At 35.6% G+C, this 27,276-nt stretch overlaps 2 protein-coding genes across 2 annotated transcripts; one reads left to right on the top strand and one right to left on the bottom strand.

Moving 5' to 3' along the window:
* Nucleotides 1-841: 841 nt before the first annotated feature.
* Nucleotides 842-20,285, top strand: LOC132555382 (uncharacterized). The gene is made up of 4 exons (XM_060219733.1): nt 842-1,113; nt 11,523-11,700; nt 13,728-13,877; nt 15,356-20,285. The coding sequence occupies exons 1-4, from the start codon at nt 985-987 to the stop codon at nt 15,586-15,588; spliced, it is 690 nt and encodes a 229-aa protein (XP_060075716.1). The 5' UTR covers nt 842-984; the 3' UTR covers nt 15,589-20,285.
* Nucleotides 20,286-23,799: 3,514 nt separating this feature from the next.
* LOC132555435 (lithostathine-1-alpha-like) lies at nt 23,800-26,643 on the bottom strand. The gene is made up of 3 exons (XM_060219789.1): nt 26,448-26,643; nt 25,851-26,027; nt 23,800-24,011 (listed from the first exon to the last, which is right to left on the bottom strand). Exons 1-3 carry the CDS (start codon nt 26,641-26,643, stop codon nt 23,800-23,802), a joined length of 585 nt encoding a protein of 194 aa, XP_060075772.1.
* Nucleotides 26,644-27,276: the final 633 nt, after the last annotated feature.

The raw sequence follows: 27,276 nt of genomic DNA, 5'->3' as shown, positions 1-27,276 counted from the left end.
CAATATTAAAAACCGCGAAATTTGAGTCCCCCTTAAATGTATTATTCTACAGTATCGGTTTGCAGATTCATCACGTGGCCTGCTACAGACAGCACATCATAGTGTAAAGTAACACTCGGTTCAAATTTTTAAAAAATTTAGTTTGGAAAAATATCTGAAACACTTGCAATTGATTCGGGAAAGGATTATTGATATTTTAAGCCATAATACCAAGGAAAAATTCTTTCAAAAGACACGTTTATGTACAACTGAATCATGTGTGTGATATGTAATGTTACTTGAGAAAACCGATATATAATGAATATTTGAAAGACATTCCAATATATCAATCAATACCTTAAATGAAGAAAAGCGTCGAAATCAAAAGTACAGAGAAAATCAGTTTGCAAAGATGAAGTCCATTTTCATTTTAAACCATCACGTGAATCTGACTTGCGATTTAAAAAAAAATATTTGGAGTATGTTAAAATGATAAAATCACAAATTTAATTTAATTTGATATTAAGAATAAATAACAAAAAAAATAAAAAAAAATTAGACAAATATAAGTAAAGAGACACATCTCGTTGTTTACTCCTGGCGTACAATTTTTATATCTGTACATACATGTATCAGTATCTTGGTATACAATGTTAAACTTAAATTTCAATTCTTTGAACCGATGTGTCAATACACACGAGGGTGTATGTCACAAAATATTGTATTGTCGTGAACATAGCAGGTATGATATTTCTTGTGAGACAGACATTTATGATTAGTTCTCCCAGAACATAGATGGCGCCTCAGAAGACGAACATTCCCCCGCTGGGAACCCCGATACATGATCCCTCTCACTTCTACACAGGAGTGTAACTACCAGCAGCCGGTTGTATCAGTGAAACGCCGTGTCCCGGATTTAAAACCTTGATCCTCTCCTGCCATACATTTACTGATTTATAAAGTGTATTCTTTACGATAAAAAACACGTGTTCAAATTATTAAAGGATGTCGGAATTAGACGTTTCTGAGTTCGCCGATGGGGAGAAAGGAAGTGAAGAAAACACGAAACAAGCCGACGGAGGGATGGCTCCCACCGTGTCTATAGAGGAGGTTGGAATTGTCCGACCAATTAAGGTAGGTGATCCACATGTCTGTCAAAATATCATTCTTTTAAAAATCTATCATAAACTTTATAATAAAAATTCTTAAAAACGGGAAAATTTCAGCTGTGTGGGTTTTTGTATTTAAATACCGCTCTTTCTTTACCCGAGAAAACATCATGCAATTAAAGATAAAGAGTTGGCGAGGCAGTGTTGCGTAGCATTTAAGTACAAAACGCTGATAAAAGGCATTTAATTAAATTATTACATTCCAAAAATAACATTTCTGTGTGCTGCAGTTTTTCTATATTTATTTTTGCACATATTTGAAATCAAAGGATACAACCAAACAAAATATTGTTTTATGATTTTTATCATTTACTCGACGCGTCGCACTGGTAAATTGTCAAATAGATAAATTAAGCGAACGGTTTGTATAAAACAGAAACAGATATAGATAATGTGTCTTATATTATCGTAACAATATTGAGAAAACAAGAATGGTAGCACAAAGTAGTTTCCTAATTTGCTCAGAATCCAGGTTTGCAGAGTGAAAAATCGTCATGCATTTAATATTTGTTGCAGTACGTAAATATCATTTTCAATGAAAGATCGTCTTAAAAAAACTATGCTTTCTGTGTATACGCGCATTGTGTAATATGACACGGGTGTAGAAGGACTATCGTAACCTTGGTGCAAGCGTGTTATTGACATAGATTATTATTCTTAGCGGCACATACCGTAACCTTGATGCAAGCGTGTTGTTGAAATAGATTATCATTATACCTTGTGGCACGTAACCATCTCTGGTTTCAGATTAAGCCATCAGACATGCACGTGTATTTATACATACACAAACAGACAGCTTGCATCATAATTATAATGATTACTACACAAGGTCAGAATATTTCTGATTATTACAGTATTATATACAAATATTACAATATAATACACAAATATAACATCATTATGTAATATGTACGTATTCTAAAAAGAGGTATTTAAAACCGAACCATAATTATAACAATGGTTTTACTCCACGCTTCGTTAGAACCTTCTAGACCCGGTGTATAAGTATTGTTAGTTTCCTGAGATGTAACTTGTTCCCGATACTCTTAAAAAATATATCTTTCGATTTTCTTTATCTTTGTTGTTTTTCTTATAGATATGAGTTTTTAGAAATCAGAAATGTGATGCGAAAATGTTTTTCAGTTTATTTCTTTGATAAGAATTTTATCTTTATTTGCTTTTTTATTTTATGTAAACACAGTAGTAACTAGAAAAAAAATCTGTGTAAACTGCCAATACACAACAGCGCAGATCGTGAACGAATAATTAAAATCTCATTTGTTTTTAACGCGCAGCTGTTCAGATTGTTAAAAAAATAGTAATTTATATATATATAAAGTTTCTATATGAAATTGTATATCTATGTACTGTAAAAAACCTACGATTGAAACAGAAATAAAGTATTTATATATTTTTTGGAAAACGTAATAGATATATATATATAGGAAACGAAAATAATGATACTAATAATAATAACGATGACTTTATGGTGGATATCATAGTGTATGTATAAAACCTAACAGCTTGACATTGTTTAGTGGATAAATATTATTTTCTTTTTATTAGAAAGCTATTTACCTGGATATATCAATAGATTAATATTTGCAATTCTAAGATGATGATTTCAAATCAGGTTTATATATATTAAGTTCAAATTAAAAAAAAATGAAACTTAGAAAAAAAGTCATCATTTGACATTGCAACCTGACAATGCTTTGTTCTTTTTGTGGATTCTCGTGCAAACACGTGTTTTGGTGTTCGTTTTACATCGGCTTACACACATGTAGGTATATAGTTATATGTCTACGACTAAAAAGCCGCACGTGAAGGAGCCGAGTGTTCCACAAGAAAAGTAGACCTAGGGACCGACACACGATATCATCTGTCATCGCACGCGGTGCATCATCTATTTAGCTTCGGGAGCGCTAGTGCTTTACGCATGTACACTCGTGACTCGTAGACGGTAATTACCACGAAAATGATAGGCCAACAAAATATAGAAATTGTTTATTTGTGTTGTCTTTTTATGGTCATATGACAACAAAATAAAGTTAAATCACCAAAAAATAGATCAGGACGGATAGGGAGGAGGATGGGGTGAGAGGGGTTGTTTAGAATATTTGGTGGTCAAGTATTGTTTTGACAAAATTCGAACGTGATTTAAACGCAAAAGATTTATATATTGGTGCAAGTCAATAAAAACTATTCTACTTAAAGTACCTTACATATATGAAAATGCAAAATACATATATGTCAAAGTCTTTTTTCCTCAAGATGGGCCATACATACCTTGCACATTCATATATGTTGAAAGGCGAAGATAACCCTTGGTTCATAGGATGTGATGAGCTATTCACCGTTATACATTTTTATTGGACTACATTGACCTTCTCTCTATTCGAGGGAATTTCTATCGTAACGTTACAAGTCTAAAGACCCTTTTTGAAACTGTTGAGATTGATGAAATTTTCTGTTGGTCTATATCATAGTCTATGACTTTTAGCATTTATCTTTTACCTTTTAGTTTGTTTGATGTTATTTCCTTTTTGGATCGCTGTGTATTTCACCGGGTGATGGCGCTAATGACCCTTTATGTGTTGACGGGTCGTTAAGATAGTAAGAATATCCCTCAAGTCATAATTTCATCTAGAGACAAAAAGATATTTCTGGAATTTAAACATCTCCTCGTTAGTGTAAATAAAATCTTTATTGGTTAATAACCAGAACGCCACACGTGACTCTGTATACCACGTGCACATATGGAATCGTTCTATTAACCTGTGCTGTTTATCCATATTTACGGTATGTCAATATTGAGATAAAAAGAACCGTTAAACGGAAACCACGTGCTTGTGGTAATAATGATTTCTTTTGAATGGTCCCTCGGTGTACAGGTTAGCCATTGTGCACTCCTCGTCGTTCGGGGAACTTTTTTTTAAAAATGAATTTGATCAAAAGTATTGAAAAGAACCGGCTTAGAAAATATAAAGAAGAGGGTGGCGCATTTTAGGGAATAAATCAAGTTGGAAGAGAAGCCACGGTGTAGAAATATAAAATAGGGACTTGGAATGGGGGAATAGGTTTGGGATCAACGATACAATAGCTAAAATAGGGACTTGGATGGGGGAGTAGGCTTGGTATAAACGATACAAGAGCTAAAAATAGGGACTTGGATGGGGTGAGGGGGGGATTACGTCTTGGATAAACGATACCAATAGTAATGCTAAGTAAGTGTTTCCAGACCCGGCAAACAGAAAAGTTATCTCCCCATTAACCTTAGATCAATGGGAGACTGATCGTAACCTGAGTAGACATTTGTTCCTGTCGGCTCGTATCATGTGGCGATAGATGCCTCGAGAACAACCGTAAAAATACTTACGGGATAATTGTTTACTTACATTACTGTGGACTCAACTTTCTTCACTGCTTAAACACCCACACATGCATACGGGGAGGAAGGATTCAACCCAGTGCTGAAGCTCAGATAGTGATAACACCTTCTTACAGTGTGTTGTTGATCGCGACAAATGATATGGGGTTTTAATATTGCTTGGTACTAAGGCCAATGAAGATGTTATCTATACATAAAAAGCTTATCGTCATTCGATGTTCAGAAAATAGTTTCTGTTTCTTGTGTGCTGGTTTTATTACACCAGTATACAGCCCGGACTAATTTCATGTGGAGTATTCAGCATCTGGTTGTTATTTCATTGAACAACATACGAGAGGCCAGCCGTATAGCATCAAAAGCAATTTGAGTACACTGTTTTGTTAAAGAACAAAACCACAATGCTTTACATACTGAGCTGTCACGACCCGAAGTATTTTTGTATATATGATGGATTGAGTAGCTGTTCAACATATTACTGTTGTGTAGTGTAGTTCACATGATTGACTATGACATTTCTAGCCCATGCTTCTGGTCATTGCTGATAATAACTAAAACTGAAAAAAACATTCATTATCGACAAAGTTATCCGTCTAACGGAACAGCCTTTTTGACGGCGAACCATCGCCGCTTCTATACACACAATTTAATGACGTCATAATGATCACGTGCGTGATGATATTCATTGTATCTTTGACCAAAATGTAGTAAATCACAGTGCGCAAAACAAAGACTGTCAGAACTTTACAGAAGAGAAGTTACAAAACAGCTATTTACTCTCACGAGAAATAACATATTCTGTGTTTGAACATTAAAAAGTTGTAAACAGATTAGCATATTGACGTTTAAACAAAAGTGAATGTGTTGTTAATTTCATGAATTTCATTGTATAATTGATTTGCGTTTTTAGTATTTCATTGTGATCTTAAAAATAGCAACGCATCCAAAGATGTAGTGCTTTCAGAATAAACGAGAAAAATAGAAGAAAAAATAAACTTTTGAGTTGATTTCCCATGATAGCGTTGAAGGCGATATTTCAATCGTCTCCGGAATCTTCGTTTCTGTCAGTTAGTTTGTCAGTCCATCCCACTTCAATGTCTGAATAATTCCGCTAGTGCTGTGTGATGAATTCCACTCAACCATAAACCAGGGCTTTCGTAAAGGAAGTTATTGCTCTCAAGGTGATTACGTTCCTTGTTCTAGAGTCAAAGATCGGGGGTCACTTCTAAAAAAACAGAAAAAAAACGCAGACTCAATTCCTCTCCGGAACGACTTATTTTGGACTTCATCCATAATTTCCTCGCGGAAAGAGCGAACTAGGAATTGCATTTCGATTCGGAAGGTCAAAGATCAAAGTCATTACTAAATTTAATAGAAACTTGCTTTTAGGTTAACTTCATCCGATGCCTGGAATTTTATGACCGGAAGTCGATTGTTAATGTGTGTAAATAGAAAAATTGAGTTCCACATCATTTCCCAAGGCTGCTCGGCCAATTCATATATCACTTTTCCTCAATTGCTTCCTTTAAAAAGTACTTTCTCGAGATTGTTTTTTGGGTTATGAGGTCAAAAGTCAATAACACTGCTAAGGTTTGACATCACACAATGTTACACGATGTTTCTTCAGTGTGCGTGATGGGACAAGCGATATTTAGTTGAATCATGATTTCTACAAGTTTGATTAATCTAAATGTAAATTATGAAAAGGATCAGGGTGTATTGGTGCCATATCAAAGATGCAAGCAACAAGTATTAGCTAGCCGTCTTCCTTACAAAGCGCCAACATGTTGAAAGTTTGTGTGTGTCCCTATGGGCCAAGGAACATTCTCATTACCTACACAGTTGATGGATGTTTGAAATGTTATGTTGTCTTTAAGGTTCACCAAGTGCACACATCTCAACATGGCAGCACACAGTAAAGTTTAATGGTATTTCCAGTGTAAATACAACAAGAACAAACCTTTCTCCACTGATATAACACCATGTGTTGTCCACAGACTGGGTATACTATAACCCCACTTTACAACGGTATGCATTAGAGATTAATGAACAACAAATGTTGGGAAAGCAAACCAAATTTGTTATAGATAAATATATGTTTTACAGAATCAAATTTTCTCTGGAAATATGACAGAATTATTAAATCATTGGCATACATTTGTGTTTTGTACATTTCCTAGATTTCACATTTTAAATGTTTACTGATCATCGTCATATTGTAAGTACTCTGGCGATTCAGATACAATCAATGGAATTGTCATGATTTTCAACATGTCATGCAGAATTTGTGCTATGAAAGTATATAATTTTACATGATCAATTTTGAGGGTTTTTTGTTTTCAAAAATGCCTTTTAGAATTTTCTTCTCTTAATTTTTCATTGTAAATTAAAATTTCTGTGTAAATTCGCATGCAGTGGATTTACTTTCGGTTGAATATGGCAATGGGTCTTTAACGTGTAGATAAAATTATATCGTTTGTTCAATAATTTCAGCTATCAAACTGGCATCGGTAAGAAAATCGGGTCTGATCATTACGAATACGCATCTAAAACACAAACACCTACCTTAACTGGCTGGCCAGTGGCCAGATGATCAGATGTTGACACTAAGGAGTTTGTCAACGTCGCAGACAGTTGTTTCGATTAACTGACCAGTAGTCAGATGTTGTATTTAAAGATGTTACAACATCTCTTGAATGAACAAAGTTTTGTGTATGTGTGAGAGAAAGGTTTCACTTTCCTAAGGACATTTGTCAATGAAAGTTTTAAGAGCAAATTTCATATCAAATATCAATAAATCATTTTACGTAAATTTAGGGTCTGCATTGGAGCAGGGCCAATTCATGTAAATTTTGGGAAATAGATGTAAGAGTTGAACTTAACCTACCATTCCTTTTTTTTGGAATGAAGTATTTTGTCGAAATGGAGTTTTACATTTCATCATAATAAGGCAAATAAAACTGTGGACAAAAAATTTAAAAGTGAAAGTTTGAAATATTTATGTCCGTGACACAGGCCCCTTGGGCCTCATGTTTTCCTATTTTAGTCTCCATATAGCTTTTGTATTTATAACGTAAACATTAAGCAGTCGCGTGAAATCAATGACGCCTAGTCCCGAATAGAGGACTCAATTTTCAGACCTTTTCAGAAACATCCAACACACTGTCTGTAATAGATTACAAACACTGCAGTACTTCCAACATACTGTCTGTAATAGATTACAAACACCTCAGACACTTCCAACACGCCGCCTGTAACAGATTACAAACACCGATGGAAAAACACTGTCAAATTAATGTATGCAACGATCATAACTAATTAAAATTTATTTATAACTCAGGGATATTGATTTATTATCCGTTTACGGTAAACGACTTTTTGTTGCCCCTAACAACGTAAAAGGTTCATATCTCTCACTCTCGCGTGATTATGACGAGAGATCCTCATTCATAATCTATATTTAATTTTTATTAGGTGCTTGTTTATACTAAATGTAGCTAAAACATCGAAATTTATTCATGGATAATGGAAATATACAAAAATATCTGCATGAAACAACAATATATTTTTTATCGCGTTTGATGTTTTGTTCATACAATTAGAACACTTACAACAAGTCCACAGAAAAGAGAGGTACACTCGTTGCTTCATTTTGATTTTCGATGGTGACGACTGTCTCCTTGAGATTTGTTTGGAATTTTCAAAGACCATGAAATTCACAGACCGGCATGCCATTTGACAAGGTCACAACGTTCTGTTTGTATGCTACACTGAAGTTGTAAGGAAGGAAGAGAGTCCTTGGTTTGAGAGTGTTTGATCTTTTGGGAAAATTAATAAATTTTGAAGTTTTTTTCCTTGATATTTTTTACGTCCTTGCAACAGCCAATGTAATATATGAAGACGCTGCCTGCTGATAAAGTAGCTTTTGACACACACTCTTGATAGGATACAAATGATACAAACGGCTGTATTCAGCTGAGTGTTCATTGGGGGCTACTAAAAGTTGGACTCCTTCAGAATGTTTTTTCCCTTCTTCTACCAAGGGACATAAAAAAGACCAAATAAATCGGTTGTCCCCATCGTTAAATTTTGGGTTCTATCCTGTCTGTCCTTTCCGTCTGTGTGTTCAGCGGTTTCTGTTGCCGGCGTCCCGTCATCACACGACCTTGGAAGCTTGCGAGGACGTTGTGTCCTTAAAGAAATGACAAACCGACCACATTATGTTAACAACGAGCAGCAAACAGTCTTTTGCATCCTAATCATTATGATGAGCACATAGTTTGAGTACCATTCTCTATGACTTTGGTATGTTATGACATGGGGACGGAACCCAGACTTACTTGAACGTTCAACACGATAAGGCCAAATTGTGAAATGGTGCCAAACACCAAATATAAGGTAACATATATCATTCAGTGGGTAATGCAGTGCTCATATCCCTGTGTGTAAATCAAACACTACACAGCAAACACTAGTATCATTTACCGCTGAATGCTTCTTTTTCCCGCCAAACTGTTTCTTAGTTACAGTGTTGATACAGTTTTACTTATTATAGAGTTATTGAATTTCATTTTTAAATTAAGGATGCATGACAATCATTTTTGTGTGGTTTTATTGCATCATAAACGGGTAATTGTTTGATATCGTTCATCTTAACATTTAACAGACGCCATCTTGCCAAAACCTTTCCTCTAGTCTAAACGATTATTGCGTTCCCGACCAATAGTCTCACCAAATGTCTGTCAACTTGCGGGGGAACTGTGACAGCATCACACGTCTGAATTCCAGAGTTAACAAGGCGAGCTATACACCTAGCTACTATGATATGTTAAGCACCGGGAGAAAATTAGCTAGAAATCCGCCATATTGAAATAACATGTAAGTGGGGATATCTTTTTTGTGCTCGTCAAGGAAATTGAGGACAATATTAACCTAACTGTTATAAGGGCCATATCTATTCCGTTCATCAAAAACAAGACAGATGGAGACCATCAAGACACCGATGTAATGATATTGCAGCATCTATTCCGGTTGCCTGGCAACGAAACTGTTATGTGTGTCCCATGCTGAGGTACAGAAGCTCATTAAGGAAAACTACACAAAACTTCTAGATCTATTGCACTTAAACTGGTTATTTTTAATGGATTTGAAAGGCATATAAATAGCCGTGAAATTTGTCTTGTTTACGTTAAGATGCATCATAGATGAACAAATTAAATTTCATATGACGGTTTCAAGGAGTAGTTCAGACGTTAAATTCGTACAAATATGGCTTCAATAACGTATTGTAGTTAGTTTGTGAAAAAAGGCATGTAATATCTTATTCCTAGACATGTGAGGTAAATTGTTGTAAATAAACGAATCTGCCTTGCGTCTTATAAACAAGTTTTCGACGAAAACACAAACCTTGTCGTTTTCTACATAACTGATATCAACAAATACACAAAGATGAAAAATACTGACCTTTAATCATCGATATAAACAATAGCTTAAAATATAGACAAGATACATACAGCGTAGAGAATGTGTCTCCACATTTCATCAATGACATTCGTCAGTTTAGTGTGATGACGACCCTGTCTGGTCCTCCATAGAACAAGTGGAATTTCACGTTGCCACCTGGATGATTTCCAAATCTGTTAATAGTGACGGGGAAAAGACATACTGCGAGTGACAAAGTGGAAAGTACAATATGGTGGGCGATCACTTCAGTCTCTCAGCACCAACACATAAAATCCAATATCCTATTAACTAACATGAATGTCGCTAGTCACATAAACAGTACTTTCGTTTAGGTACTTCATGTGTAAATGGGGTTTTATATTGATAGTAATTATCATATTCTTTTGATTAGAATGTTTATGCATATTTTGTGTGGTCTTTATCTGATATTGCGACGAGCTCTGATAGTCAACACTTGTTTACCGAAATATGTATAAATTTCGTGCTTTCTTCTATAAATTAATTCATGGATGATATTAGTATGTACATATGCGGGTACATTATATGAGACATGACAGTCTTACAAACATGTAAAGTCACTGTAATATACAATATTTTGTACTGTTTTAATTCACATACATTTAGAATTATCAACATACAGCGAACATGCATGTGTGGCTTTCATTCGGACCGATATACATTATAGACACTTCAGGGGTTACAGTTCCTTTCGCTCTCTGCATTCTGGAACATGACATGGCAAAATTGAACGTTCCATGTCCGACACCTTGTGGACAATACAAAAAGGTCTTTTTTATCTTTTGATGTACATCAAACGAATCTCGAGGTCGCATAACAGTATAATGTACTGGCTATGAATTTGGGTGTCGCGCCTTTGTAATTTTTAAAAGCAGCGTATCATATTGTGATTGGTCAGGTTTTTTCTCCTGGATCCAACCAAATTACTTCGTTTGTGCCGCTAGTGTTGTCAAGACATGTTCCAGGGGTGCTTACAGCGGAAGTGATAGTAATCACTGGAGTATCGATGATGGTCGATGTATGCTTAATCGACGACTGCAGAAGATACAGTTAGTTCTGATATGTCTAGATAAACAAATGAGAATACAGCCACTGTGACCGTAATTTGTTTTATGACAAGGCAATGTTTTATTAATAATAGTTCAGTCTCGGAAAATGCAAATTTAAATCAAGATGCCGGCATCAACCATACAGACCGCGGACATCCGTTCTCATGCCGGCAATTTTTACTACGGTCAGAAGTTGAAAAGTGACAGCTGTGACATGGGATGACAGCTTGAACTCTTATGAATATAAAAGTATGATTGCATCAATCAGTTTGCGAAAATTACAGTTGTGGTGACGCACAATTCACCAAAAACACCGTGCGCACATCATGTAACATTGTGCGATCCCACAACCGTATATAATGATCTATCAAAAATGTATTGCAGGAAAACCAAGATTATATCATACTGAAAGAAAATATTTCATATTAATCTATTTTTACATTTTTTCCTTTTTAGGTTGCTGCATTGCTGAGTATGATTATTGGAGTCATTTTACTATCCCTGGCTATAGCGGCCAGCGGCTGGATCAGGGGAGATAATAAGCAGGAAGGTCTTTGGGCTGTCTGTTACGACGACGCCAACGAGACAGGCGTCATCAACTGCTCGGAAAACGAATCACGGATAGGCTCCTTAGGTACAGTATTTGTAATAATTGATGGTAGCATATGCTCATTGGAGAAAAGCTTTATATACTTTTGTTGAGGCTATTGAAGCTAGTTTTGGTAGGATTATATATGAATGTTTCAAAGGCAAACACTTAGTTCTTTAAATAAGGTTTTCGTAACTTTTTTGAAAATATATCCCGAGACACACGGAATCTTTACGGGAAATGTACGTCTCCCTCTATGTATAAAAATATACCAACATGTCAACACAATCAACAAAAAGTTCAGGTTTTTGTAAAGAGTTTTCGTGAAAAAGACGAAAGATTTTCAGGCAAAGATCTGAGAGGACAAAATCCAAATGATCATGTGGAATTGCATTTGGGTATTGTCTGAAAACTTGACCTTATTCTCATTGTACTTACGTGTATCTAGAGTTTACGAGCAAATGTTACCTCTATTTATACTTTTGTGGAACTCGTTTGCTTCATAAGGTGACGTTGAAGACATGCTATCATTTTTGCATTTCTATCACAAAAACAATTTTTAAAAACTACAGAAAAATACCGACATGTCAACAGGATCTTAATTCAAACTCAGGTACAATAAAAATAAGGCAAAGTATGAACACAAGAAACATGTAGACGAAGACTCCTGAAAAGGGACCAGGAAAATAAGATTCACAACCCCATTACTTGAGTGTAACCTTCAGTGAAAAGACATGGTATTGTAGGGACAAACATAACAAATTCCATCCGTTTGACATAAACTTATCAATGAGAGTGTATCGTTGTGAATTACATGTGCATATAGTCCATTCTCAACACAAACTACCATTTGTCTGAGGAGAACAAGATTATGTCCATATTTCTATTGGAAGTCGCGCTTGAATTGATAACATTTTCCATTGGCAATTTTTATTCATCAAATCCTTCGACTCGACTCACAAAATTGACTCTTAAAGATATTCCTTTATTTTTCCATCATAACGATTTCTCTTTTTAATGGTTCGCTCAGTATCATATTCACTGTTAATTCCCCATCCACAGTCTTTGTATATAAGTCAAGGACAAAACATTTCTTTTGTTTATATTCTGCCCCAGGTTTATTGATTTTGAGTTTGAATTTTTATTATGTTCAAAACCTTTTATCGTGTTGTTGTGTTTGGAAGTCCTTGACATCTAGATCGCTTAATGGATCCTTGATTCAGTGATCTTTGGCGAGTTTCAAATTTTCATATCTTGATCTTGTATCGGATGTCATCCTGGGGAGTAAACAATCCTTTATTTTCTTTCATTGTTTTCATTTTACACTTTGAATAAAACATCTTTCTTAATCCAGGAAGTAGTTGCTTAGCTCCGAATGTCAATGGTTTTTTCATTTTCGCTAATCAAATTACTTTCAATCATACTTTCGAATCTTGCCAGAGATTAATTACCAATGTTTATTGTGGTTTCGTTTTCAAAAGATGAGTTAAAGACATTATAAACATTTCAAAACTATCAGATGTTTTATTTCTTTTTTGTTTTTTGTTTGTTTTTTTAACTGTATGTGCATGGTGAATATACATTAATCAGTTATAGGATAAACAGCACTGCAATGCATGACGAAATTTTCAATTATGTATTGTATTACTCTACCGTTGAGACCAGATGTTTTGACAACACTTAAAGCATTCGTATAACCATGATCGATTCTACAGAGAATCTCTACAGAAGAGAAGCAAAGCATGTACTACAATCTCAGAGGTTACATTGCTGTGGTAAACTCGATATGTTCGAGGTACGCTAGATATTGCAACAACGGGGTCTAAAAACCATGACGACAGAACGGAATTTTAAACAGTATCCAACATTCAGTCTCTGACTATTTTTGCTAAGAATATTTATGGACAGAAAAAAAATGAACAGGACATTTAATATAAATAATGATTAAACATTTGATTTTTTCATCACTTTTTCGCCATTTTGATCGGACAAAAGTAATGAGATAGAAAATTTTTTTCTTATGGGGTCCATTCGTTTTTGAATCCAGTTAACTGTTTTTCTCTTGTTTTCAGATTGGATGGATGCCTGCCGAGCGCTTTCCATTGTTGCTTTGATGGGCGGATTCTCTGGGTTTATCGTTGGAACAATTGGAGTAACTACATCCGAGTTGAAAATGAAGCCATGCTTCTACACAACGGCAATGGTGTTAATGTGGCTCTCATGTAAGGTCCTACTTGTGTGTTGTTATGTGTTGTTAGTGTGACTGTTATGTAAAGTCATTGTTATGTGGTGTTAATATGACTATCGTGTAAGGTCCTTGTTATGTGGTGTTAGTGTGGCTCTCATGTAAGGTCCTACTTATGTGTTGTTATTGTGACTATCATGTAAAGCCCTAGTTATGTGTTGTTATTGTGACTATCATGTAAGGTCCTTGTTATGTGGTGTTAGTGTGACTATCATGTAAAGCCTTAGTTATGTGTTGTTATTGTGACTATCATGTAAGGTCCTACTTATGTGATGTTAGTGTGACTATCATGTAAAGCCCTAGTTATGTGTTGTTATTGTGACTATCATGTAAGGTCCTTGTTATGTGGTGTTAGTGTGACTATCATGTAAAGCCCTAGTTATGTGTTGTTATTGTGACTATCATGTAAGGTCCTTGTTATGTGGTGTTAGTGTGACTATCATGTAAAGCCCTAGTTATGTGTTGTTATTGTGACTATCATGTAAGGTCCTTGTTATGTGGTGTTATTGTGACTATCATGTAAGGTCCTAGTAATGTTGTGTTAGTATGACTATCATGTAAGGTCCTTGTTATGTGGTGTAATTGTGACTGTCATGTAAGGTCCTTGTTATGTGGTGTTAGTATGACTATCATTTAAGGTCCTACTTGTGTGTTGTTATGTGGAGTTAGTGTGACTATTATGTAAGGTCCTTGTTATGTGGTGTTAGTGTGACTATCATGTAAGGCCCTAGTTATGTGTTGTTATTGTGACTATCATGTAAGGTCCTTCTTATGTGGTGTTATTGTGACTATCATGTAAGGTCCTTGTTATGTGGTGTAATTGTGACTGTCATGTAAGGTCCTTGTTATGTGGTGTTAGTATGACTATCATTTAAGGTCCTACTTGTGTGTTGTTATGTGGAGTTAGTGTGACTATTATGTAAGGTCCTTGTTATGTGGTGTTAGTGTGACTCTCATGTAAGGTTCTTGTTATGTGGTGTTAGTGTGACTACCATGTAAGGTCCTTGTTATGTGGTGTTAGTATTGCTATCATGTAAGATCCTTGTTTTGCAGTGCCTAGTATGACTATGGAAAGTCCTTGTTATGTGATGTTAGTCTGGCGTTCGTGCACACACACACACACACACACACACACACACACACACACACACACACACACACACACACACACACACACACACACACACACACACACACACACACACACACACACACACACACACACACACACACACACACACACACACACACACACTGTAAACGAATCACCGATTTATTGATTATTTATTTTGTTAAGATTAATCACAGTGAAGTTGTTACTTTCGATGACATATTTTTTGTATTAATAGGTAATATTCTCTTGTATGTCTCCTTTATATTAAATGATAAATATTAATGATGATTATTTCTGACATAATTTTACCAGATGATTGACAGAATTCTTCACTTTTACAGCACTTCCTCTCTTTATTACGTTGATCGTATTCGCCAAGAGGTTTGTAGAGGAAAATCAGCCGGAGACCTGGTCAGTCGGCTGGCCATACGTGTTTTCCCTGATTGCACTAGCACTATACCTGCTTAGTGCCATCATTTTTATCGTAGACAGAAATGCTGATGAGATCGTATTGTGTGAGGTCTCTACAGCGACCGAAGAGCAGGGTATTGAAGAAGAGGCTGTCGATGTCTAGAAAGAATCCGAAGGAATGACGAGTCTCGAGGGAACCCAAATGAATCATGGATCTAATATTACATAGGAGATCAAATATGGAGTGTACATGTTCGCGATCATTATTAAGAAATTCCAGTTTTGAACTCAAGAACTGAAAACATGTCAAGCTGAAAGTATTTAATATGATTCCGAAGAACAAAAAAGAAATATTGTTAAAGAAAAGAAACTTCTGTTGACCGAAAGCATGAAAGCTTGATTGTCAAGGTCATGTTTGGGTTTGATTGTCAAAGAAACAGTGGTATCTATAGAGCTATCTTGACATCGATGACGTCACGAGTGTAGCCAATGAGTGTAACGGGAACCAAAGCCTGTAAGACTCACAGACCCACAGTTTACCCTGAAAAAAGAAGTGCTTTGCACTGTACCCGTAATCAAACTATCCCCAAACTGCACATCCGCCCGAGGTGACGCCCAAATTTGACTGTTCGAAGTGTTGCTGTGATATTTTAATTTCTGCTATTGTTATACATAAATTGTACGTCGTGTGGGTGCTCCCTAAGTGTAAGAAAATGTTTGATCACAATATTCCATTGGAATCATCTATGAACGAACGAGACAACAACTGGACAATCTTCACCAGCGTGTATGTAATTACCAAAATTATGTACCTCTACCTACACAATCATTTGCACGAAGGATGCAAATTTTATCACAAGAACATTATAATCATTCATCCAGATGCCAGCATGAAGCCATGTGATGATTAACCTGTATCTCACAACACTACAGATGAAGGTCATAGCTTTTGATCAAAGGTGATAAAATAGGTGAATGTCTTTTTGATCAAGGTGTTGACACGTCTGACAGTCATAGCTTTTTTGATGAAGGTAATGACAAAGATGGCGGTCTTAGCTTTTGATCAAGGTGATGAAATAGATGACGGTCATAGTTTTTGATGGAGGACATGACACAAATGACGGACAAAGCTTTTGATCAAGTAGATGACACAGATAACGGTGATAGTTTTTTTTATCGAGGTGATGAAACAGATGACGGTCTTAACTTTTGATCGAAGACATTTGGAAGGACTAGTGAGTTAGTCGAAAGAGGAGTGTTTCTGAGCAATTAAAAACAACAAATGAAATAATATCGGTATATCCACGACCTATACAAACACCTGAGAAGATACAATACAAAATATTTTGGCTATCCAACCATTATCCCACAGCTTCTAGATTTGTCTAGGTAACCAAGGTAACCAACGATTGGATGAGTGCAGGTTGTACTTCGAGATTTCCTAGGTATACTTCTCAGGAAGTGTTCTCAATCGTCACCCTTCCAGAAAACCTACACGTACCAGACAACTCAAGAAGTTGGTGGTAATATGGTATTGGGGCCAGACCGACATTTATATTCTAGTGTGGCATGTGATTTATATTGTACATGCTACATTGAAAATTTCTAAGGTTATTTAACACTTAGTTATAGCTGATGAAGTACATGAACTCTTGTTAACAAGATAAGACGAAGACCACCAACAATTTAGCAGTACCTAAGATAATAGACTCTTAGAATAACATGAAGAATATATTTTACAGGAAAAAGCCAATATATATATATAATATAATGAATTCAACAAATATCTATTATTTAAAAAATTAATCAATTTGAATGCAGAAGTGCTTCAAGTATATTAAAAATTATATATCGTCTGTTTGATTTGTATCAAGGCCGACTTCAATCAGAAAATAGTTTGTAATATTAATATGATTTTAGGTGTTCACATTTTAATATAATAGTATAAAATATCATTCTCCTGATATTAATTCTCAAAGTCCTGGGAAAATTGTTTTGATAGTGATATCGATGACGTCACAATTAAGATCACGTGATCACTGAATGGTACTTTTTGTCTCGCAACATACATATGATATTTTCTGTATAATACTATTAGAGGATATAGAAATAACTCGGACACGTGCTCAGGGAAAGCAGATATATATTTGTTTCAGTATGTGCATATATTACTTAATTAGGCTTCATTTTATCAAAGCTTCGCCTCTAGAACGCCTCTGTTCATATAATTGTTGTAAGGTCACCGGGTTAAGTGAAACTAACATTATTTTTGATAATCGATATCATTAGACTAAATAATCAATTATTTAATGTTCAAACATGCTGTTATCATATCATAATAAATCAAAATATAATTTGTCTCAAATAATGTTTGTTAAGTATAATATATAAATTCGATGTTATATATTAACGTAAAAAAATATCTATAGATTAAAATTGTATTGTTATATCTATGCAATGTCCATATAAAAATGAATGCGGCTGGTTTCTCTATCAGACCAGTGTCTATTATAACATAAAGGATATATCGTGTAATTTATATAACGTATACCGAGCATGCTAAAGTATTTATGAGATATAGGGTCGATGTGACGTGTTTAGTGTTACCATTATCCTTTGTATTTGGTTCATATACCAACACATGGTTATCCAAATATATTTATTTCATAAATCGTTGGCATGGCGTCGCATTGCCCCTGACAAAAACATTACACATACCAATATATATATAATATATACATATAAACTGCCACTGCAGCAGTTTGTAATCCCCCGTTTGTGTTTTACTCAATGTGACATAGACCTATGTGTACGACATTTATGCTGGCTCTGTACCTCGTTGGGGGAGGGGAGGGCATGGGGCCCTGTCGGGGTGGATCAAGAATGAAAAGAAAATAAAGAAATCCTTACGTTATAATTGTTGCTATAATAAATAAACTGTGTTAGGACGCTCTCTCCTTTAGAACCCGTCATCGGTATTCATGTGCTTGGTTGTAGTTTCTTTGGCGGCAGATGTCGGAATGCGTTATGGCGGTGCGTCTGTTCCGACCTCATCACATATACCTGATGCACATGTTGTGTAAATGTTGTTTCAGTTATGATAGAGAATCGTGCATTCCTGTTACGTCATCATAACTTACCGAGTGATGTGCGCGTGTTTCTAATCATAGCCCAAAAATTCAAACATTGACGGACCAGCCTTGTCATAATCTATACGGTTATTAGTGACCTTGGTGTACTGCTCTGATAGTATCGGGACTTTAAATGGCGACTTTGCATTATATATGTTTTAAGTTTGGATGTTTCATAACAAAAAATCTCATACAAAATGATACGGAGTAATCGTGCTACTAACCGATATCAGTCTTATTGTGGCGAAGACAGATATTCTCTGTTTGATGGAAAACATTAAACAACGTATTTTATACTCAAAATGTTACATATCTTGGTCAAGAGGTAGAGACGAGATACTGTTTATACGCAATACACTGCAAATCATAGGACAGAATAAAAAATGATGTTTTTGGCGATAAACAAACAGATAGAGCACATGCCAAGTTGCAGTCGCGTCGAGGTGAATAAAAAATACACAAAAACAAGACTATCGAGAAATAGTAAACATAGAGACGGACAGTTCGCTGTTTCTGTTTAGGCGTAAAAGTTAGCGTGCTTGTTTCTTAAAGTGCTTGTCGGTAAATCATCTGTACTGTTTATCGTCGAGCTAAACTTAGCCAGTGATGTTATAAATAGACTCGCTGCTTCAGAAACAGATGTGCATGACCGATGCGGGATAAATTAACGAAATCTATTCGTTATTAAATAAAATAAAAATTGACAAATCACCCAGCTGGCAATTGTTATATCTGTCAGAACTAATTAATTTGGTGTTGATATAACTGTCCGTCGTTTCATGTCCGTATTTAGCAGTTGTCAATTGTTTGATGTCAGTATCTAGCAACTGTCAGTTGTCTGATGCCGGTGTCTTGCAGTTGTCAATTGTTTGATGTCGGTATCTTGCAGCTGTCAGTTGTCTGATGCCGGTGTCTTGCAGTTGTCAATTGTTTGATGTCGGTATCTTGCAGCTGTCAGTTGTCTGATGCCGGTGTCTTGCAGTTGTCAATTGTTTGATGTCGGTATCTTGCAGCTGTCAGTTGTCTGATGCCGGTGTCTTGCAGTTGTCAATTGTTTGATGTCGGTATCTTGCAGCTGTCAGTTGTCTGATGCCGGTGTCTTGCAGTTGTCAATTGTTTGATGTCGGTATCTTGCAGCTGTCAGTTGTCTGATGCCGGTGTCTTGCAGTTGTCAATTATTTGATGTCGAAATCTTGTAGTTTTCTGATGTCGGTATTTAGCAGCTGTCAGTTGTTTGATGTCGGTATCTTGCAGCTGTCAATTGCTTGATGTCGGTATCTAGCAGTTGTCAATATGTGATGTCGGTAAATAGCAATTGTAAATTGTTTGATGTCGGTATCATGATTAAATCTATTATAATATCTTTACGTGAGCGGATTCAGGTGAACCTTGTTTTTCTTAAAATCACATGAATGTATTTACCTAGATTTTACATTTCAGTCCTCGCATACAGATACTGTCATGGCGATTTGTCAAGGTCATGTCTGAGAGAAAGCACGTGAGCGCGTGAGGAAGGTTTTATAGTACGTAACAGGCTGACTACATCATTTGAATAAGATTTATATGTTTGGAAAAGCCGTGTTTACCCTTGAAATCGATTTATGGTTTTTCCCTTGGATATTTCCATATTTTTGTTATGTTGTTTTTTGAAACCCAGTGTAATATTTTATTGTTTTTAGCCAAAAATGGTTACATGTTTTCATTCAGTTTTGAATAAAATTTATCCCTTTTTCTTTGTTTTTTTTGTCTGTGCCATGTTTTCCAGTCCATATGTACAATATTGTCATCAATCTGTTGTTTTAATATTTAATATTTAAAATACAAGAACAAAGAAAATATAAGAAATTGTTGGCTAAAGGTTTGAAGGGCTTTTCACATACATTCGACTTCTGTCCTAAAGCTCAATAACATCCACAAACTTGATAGTCTTTAGTCTTTCTATAATAAGTTTGAAAATATGTCAAACAACCAAGTTTAATTAGCAATAATATGAATTGTGAATTGTGATAGGTGTAATTATTGTATAAAACTCATAATTTACATGGATCGCTTTTTTGTGCCTATATGAACCCAAAGCTTTTATTTATTGTTTTTGTTAACCGTAATTATTCTTGAAAAAAAAAGCTTCGCAACAAAATCGAAATTACAGTAAGAAGATATTGAAATAGAGCAGGTACATTCTGTAATAGGTTTACTCTCACATACTGAAATAGAGCTGGTACATTCTGTAATAGATTTACTCTCACATACTGAAATAGAGCATGTACATTCTATAATAGGGTTACTCTCACATACTGAAATAGAGCAGGTACATTCTGTAATAGATTTACTCTCACATACTGAAATAGAGCAGGTACATTCTATAATAGGGTTACTCTCACATACTGAAATAGAACAGATACTTTCTGTAATAGGTTTACTTTCATATACTGAAATAGACCAGGTACATTCTGTAATAGGTTTACTCTCATATACTGAAAGAGATCAGGTACATTCTGTAATAGGTTTACTCTCACATACTGAAATAGAGCAGGTACATTCTGTAATAGATTTACTCTCACATACTGAAACAGAGCAGGTACATTCTGTAATAGGTTTACTCTCACATACTGAAATAGAGCAGGTACATTCTGTAATAGATTTACTCTCACATACTGAAACAGAGCAGGTACATTCTGTAATAGGTTTACTCTCACATACTGAAATAGAGCAGGTACATTCTGTAATAGATTTACTCTCACATACTGAAATAGAGCAGGTACATTCTGTAATAGGTTTACTCTTACATACTGAAATAGAGCAGGTATATTCTGTAATAGATTTACTCTCACATACTGAAATAGAGCAGGTACATTCTGTAATAGGTTTACTCTCACATACTGAAATAGAGCAGGTACATTCTGTAATAGGTTTAACCTCACATACTGAAATAGAGCAGGTACATTCTGTAATAGGTTTAACCTCACATACTGAAATAGAGCAGGTACATTCTGTAATAGGTTTACTCTCAAATACTGAAATAGAGCAAGCACAAGACTTGTTATCTTTTCTTTTTCGGAAACCTAGTAATTAGTATTGAGTAGAACCTTACCACACCATTGTAGAATATTCCAGTAATCTTATATAGGACTTACCACACCATTGTAGAATATTCCAATAGTCTTTGATATAACTTCTCGCACTATTGTAGAATATTTCAATAGTCTTGGAGGGGACATTTTTCTTTAAAATTCCCTGACGTTTCGTGATGTGCAGTGTACTGCGATGTACGAAGGGTGGTAACTCCAGTACCATGTTGTAACAAGAAGCGATTATTCCAAGGTTAAATGCAAGCAAAGGTATGCTCTCGACACGAACTTTTAACACATGAGAAGTAACTTTGTTATTGAGGAGTCAAGGACTCTTAATAAGGTAAACTGCACTTCCCTTATTCGGCTCTGAATAAGGTACATTGCATATGCCCTTAGTATGACCAAGGTATACAACAAATCTGATGATCCTTGCTTAACTGGGCAAAGTTATGTTCCGGACACGCAAGGACAGACGGACGGACGGCGAGACGGACAAAGCGGTAACTATCTGCTCCCGCGAATATTTCGAGGAGCATCACAACAGATGTTTGACTCAATATAAGATTATACAATACCAATGATGAACACACAGGAAGTGGATAGACCTAAATAAAGGTATAGACACGAACAAGATTGGATCAAAATGTGAGTTTATTATGATTTTGATCAATCTAAAATTGAAGGTTAAATGTTGTATAATGCAAATGAGCTATGGTAGTGCGTGAGAAAAAAAGAGACTTGAAATTAGCATAAAGAAATATCATAGACGAAGGAATGTTAACGTTTTGATCACAGGAATAATACCCATACATGTCATATTGGGTAAGACATTCGGATAGCTATTCTACCGACGTCCAATGTTAAGAGCTATCCCATATCTAAACATAACCCGGAAGTAGTATTAAACATGTATGGTGGATCAGACGTCCGATTAGTGATACTACGGACAAACGATGTTAAGAGGTGTCCCAAATGTACATATAACCCGGAAGTAGTATCATACATGTCAAAGTGGATCAGACGCGAGTAGTCTGAATGGAATAAAATTTTTGACTTGTTGGAACTAAAGCAGCTTAGGGCCGCTCTTGGCGGCATTGACTTCGTCTGACTAATACTTACTCTTAACCTCAATCCGAGGTCATCGAACCCTAATTTCGACATAACATAGCCAGAATTCATGAAAATGACGGGACTATAAAGTCCACCAGCTTGTCAGTATCAGAACATATTAACAACCGATTGGTTTTTAATTCAATTAGCACGTGTCTTAGAAAAAGAACGAAAACTTTAGATGCGATACAAAGAAAAACATTCCGTCGTTACAATCCATCCAACTTCCATACCAAACAGCCGCTAATGTTAAATGCAAAATCACATGTTATCTTTGGCTCAATTTTTGTTAAATCTTAACAATCACATCGACGTCCTATTCTAAAACCAGATCTCCATCCCAATGACGCTGTATTCTAAAACCAGATCTCCATCCCAATGACGCTGTATTCTAAAACCAGATCTCCATCCCAATGACGCTGTATTCTATAACCAGATCTCCATCCCAATGACGCTGTATTTTAAAACCAGATCTCCATCCCAATGACGCTGTTTTTCTAACAACAGCTTTTCATCCAAACGACGCTCCTTTCTAAAACCAAATCTTCATCCCAATGAGGAATGATGATGACGACGACGACGACGACGACGACGATGATGATGATTTGAAGACGACTTCCTGACCTAATGGTTCCTAACGTCTCCTGATGTTCCGTGTCTGCACTTTCGGTGGTGGAGGGGTGGGGTGTCCTATGCTCTGTGTCCTACCCAACTTCCCGGCTGCCTTATTATGGGTCCTATCTTTAAGATCGAGGATAATTTAGAAGTCCATGCCTAATATCTTATAATAATGATAATTTTCTGATATCTGCAGGCCATTCATCACTGATGAATGTGGTTCTATTTTCTGTGGGAGTTACTCCCCTTTATAAGCGAAGAAAATCAGCACAGAACGAGAGTCCCTCATCTATCAATAAAGTGTAGGAACGTCGTCTTGTTATACATATACTTTTGATATTTCAGGCAGACTAAACTACAAAATAAAGGATGATACCTTCAATAAAACAACACGTGGAAAACATAATGGAAAGGATAACAGGTTCATAGTAAAATAAAAATCTTCTATACTAGTTCACATATGTAGTGATGTCGTTCGTGCGGAAACGTATCATCCAGAAGAAGGACTCCTCCATCTTTCCAGAAGGCCAAGCGACCCTTGCCTCCACTCGGTTGACCAACATGAAACTTTGACATGTTAACTAGTTGTTCTGTTAACCAAACCCATTCACCATCCGAGGTCCGCGGGAATCCTCCGATCCAAATAAGCCAGTAATCTGAAAAAAATAGAATACCTGCATCATCATTATCATCCATAAGTACATAAGTACAAGACAAAAGCAAGTTACAATAGGAGGATTATCATGAAGATCCTAGAACAAATACTTTTCTATGATCAGAGTTTCCAGACGCCAATCTACTGACAGCAAACAACTGTCATTTAGAAGTAACTAAAGATATTGACATATCAATAAAAACAAAATCGAAACACCGCACCCCCCCCCAATAAAAAAAAAATAGAAACAAAAAACAAAAAACAAAAACAAAACAAAACAAACAAGCAAACAAAATCGCTTTAAAGGGGATAGGGATTAAAGAACGGTGATATGTACAATGTGAATACTGAAAATATACCAAAGAAATGTTCCGGAAGGGAAAGCGTCTTTAACTACATCAACTACAAATATGCGATTTCTAGAGGGAACATATCAATGATATAAATGATATCGACAAGTCTGTGGTATAGCTGATACCAGTTCAACAAACTTTGCTTTGGAAGACACATTATAAAATGTTTTATTACCAGCGAAGACAGTTGTTACTTTGGATCCCAAGACCCTATCAATGAGGATGATTACAATATACATATGTACATGTTTTCCCTCTTAATTATCCTACATCGTGATATACCGACAAATATATAACTAATCCTATATTATTACTGGTGAGTTACATCGTAATTAATTTAAAAAAAAAAAGAAATAATTCATTCTTGTCATAACAATGAGATAAACTAAATATTCTGAATATGCACATTGACATAAAAAAAATACCAATATGTCAACAAAACCATATCCTAAGTCATGTTCATTGACACTAGGGCAAAATGAAAGAGAAAGCGCCTTCTGCTTCATCGACGACACCCGCCATGTAAACCTTTGGTCATTCCAAGTAAGTGATGTCACGTTCTCAAATGAGGACAAGGTATACAACAACGGAACCAACTAACGAGCAAAATCGGTAGAACGGCATCAATAGTAATGGTTCAACACGTAGGCTGCATCTCAATAGTAGGATTACAAACACATACTACGTCCTGGGAATAACGTTACGACTTTAAAAAATTACACTTCGAGTAGAGAAAACAACTAACAATCCTAATATTTGCATTTTCTTCGCACAAATTATTATGAAACAGTTAAAAACAGACTTCCCCGTACACATCGTTAGAACAGCGGCGAGTTCCATTGAACATATATCCTACCGACGCCATAACAACAAACTGGTTCAAAGGATAATGTAAATATTTTATATATTAAGCCTAATGATAAATACGTATTATTCATGAAATTCAGTGGAATTAAAAAAAATGTGAACCATTAAGGTCATGAGTTCATATATCGTAATCAATAAATTCAAATTCACATCGGTAAGAGTTGCTTCCCTTGTGTTAAATTGTGTATTATTTTTTTTGTACCTCTGTAATGTTGTGTGAGGAAGAGATCTTAATTAGGTTGATGTCCAATTCCTTTAACATATATGTATGTATTTGTCAAAATTTGAAATTGAAGAAAAAACAAAAAAAAAAAAAAAAAAAAAAACCAAAAAAAAACAAAGAAAGAAAAAGACATGGTTCGTGAAGCAAATTCTTAAATCAATGTTTTGATATTTGCATATAAATTTATCATTTAACATTTCACCTATGTGTCGTTCATGTTTCTTTATGTTCAATATACATGTACCTTTGTATGAGATTATCTGATGTAAACAAATATATACCGTATACTATTGTGAAACTTATTTGCCATGTGTAAATATTGACAAATATGCATACTGCGATTGGTAAAGACTGTGCACCGCTGGTGTTAAAATGCTTACGTGGTTCGTTGTCATACCTTTATATGAACTTTGTACTCCATGGAATTTAGTGTCAGTGTCCGCGACAATTAGACGACTGTCTCGTGATTCACAGTTAGCTTTAGCGTCAGTCCAATTCCTCTTAACTTCTGAGAATAAGACACACAATCCAATTTCTGTATTATATGAGAATGGTGACTGACAATCTGCTTCCCCTGCAAGTACATAAACGGTGAAAAGAAATAATCATTATTTAACATTTGTTCTCTAAAATCACAGAAGGATTGATAAATGTTTTGATGAAAAATTGAAATACTCAAACAAATGGAACTGCTGACATTCAGCTGTTTTATTTAAAACCAGAGAACTCCATTTTAGCGCGATCGTTTGAGTGTAACCAGAATAAGTAGGAATTCTCGGTTCGATCGCTTAATTGATATTAAGTAGCAAAACAAAACAAAGCAAAAACAAAAAAAATGATAATATTGATAAACAAAAAGCAAAAAAAAAAAAAAAAAAAATAAAATAAAATAAAAATAAATAAATAAATAAATAAATAAAATAAACAAAGACATGAAACATCAAATAAAGTAACAAAAATCAAACTTAATCAAGGAATTAAATCTATGTAATACTTTTCCAGACTCTGTTGCTTGTTTGCACTTGTTTGCCTTGAAGTTGCTTATGACGCCTGCATGTAGATGTGTCGTATGCGTACGTAACAAAGTTACAATCTGGCGTGGAGGAACACAATGATATACATCCTATGTGCGTGGGAAGTGTTGAAATATTGAAATGGTCAGTATGGACTGAATCTCTGTGAATGCCCATCTCGACCCAGGCGATGCCTTCCCCTTGCGCATGCGTTATTAACACCAGTCCTATAACACGATTTGATAAATTATTAGAACAATGTCAATATGATAAATAGCAAATGTAATTATTACTTAATGAACACATAACTTTACCAGCACGTTGTAGCTAAATCAGGATATAACGTATTTAGGTTTAAGTAACGTCGTAAAAAAGTACATTTGTAGGCAACGTTACAAAAACGTCTCTGTTTCATGTTTAATCTATGTTGTTCAGGCGTTGCCGAAACGTCACAATTCTATTCCTGCTGTGCAATATCCCATCCTATGATAAAAATACAAAATACTTTAACCTATATTTCATCATTGCAAGTTTCCCAGCTTTCGTTGGGCACTGCTTTCTGATCTTTGATTGCGTGCCTCTTCCAGAATTTTCATTGGGTACTTCTACCAGAACGCTGGATACTCCTTCCAGAACGCTGGATACGCCTTCCAGAACGCTGGATACGCCTTCCAGAACGTTGGGTACTCCTTCCAGAACGCTGGATACGCCTTCCAGAACGCTGGATACGCCTTCCAGAACGCTGGATACGCCTTCCAGAACGCTGGATACGCCTTCCAGAACGCTGGATACTCCTTCCAGAACGCTGGA

Source organism: Ylistrum balloti, unplaced genomic scaffold, assembly GCF_031769215.1.
Source record: "Ylistrum balloti isolate Yb309-2 unplaced genomic scaffold, AGI_CSIRO_Ybal_v1 Utg369646, whole genome shotgun sequence".
In the NCBI taxonomy this organism is placed as follows: domain Eukaryota; kingdom Metazoa; phylum Mollusca; class Bivalvia; order Pectinida; family Pectinidae; genus Ylistrum; species Ylistrum balloti.
The sequence above is the reverse complement of the archived record's forward strand: the minus strand, read 5'-3'. Positions and strand labels throughout refer to the sequence as shown.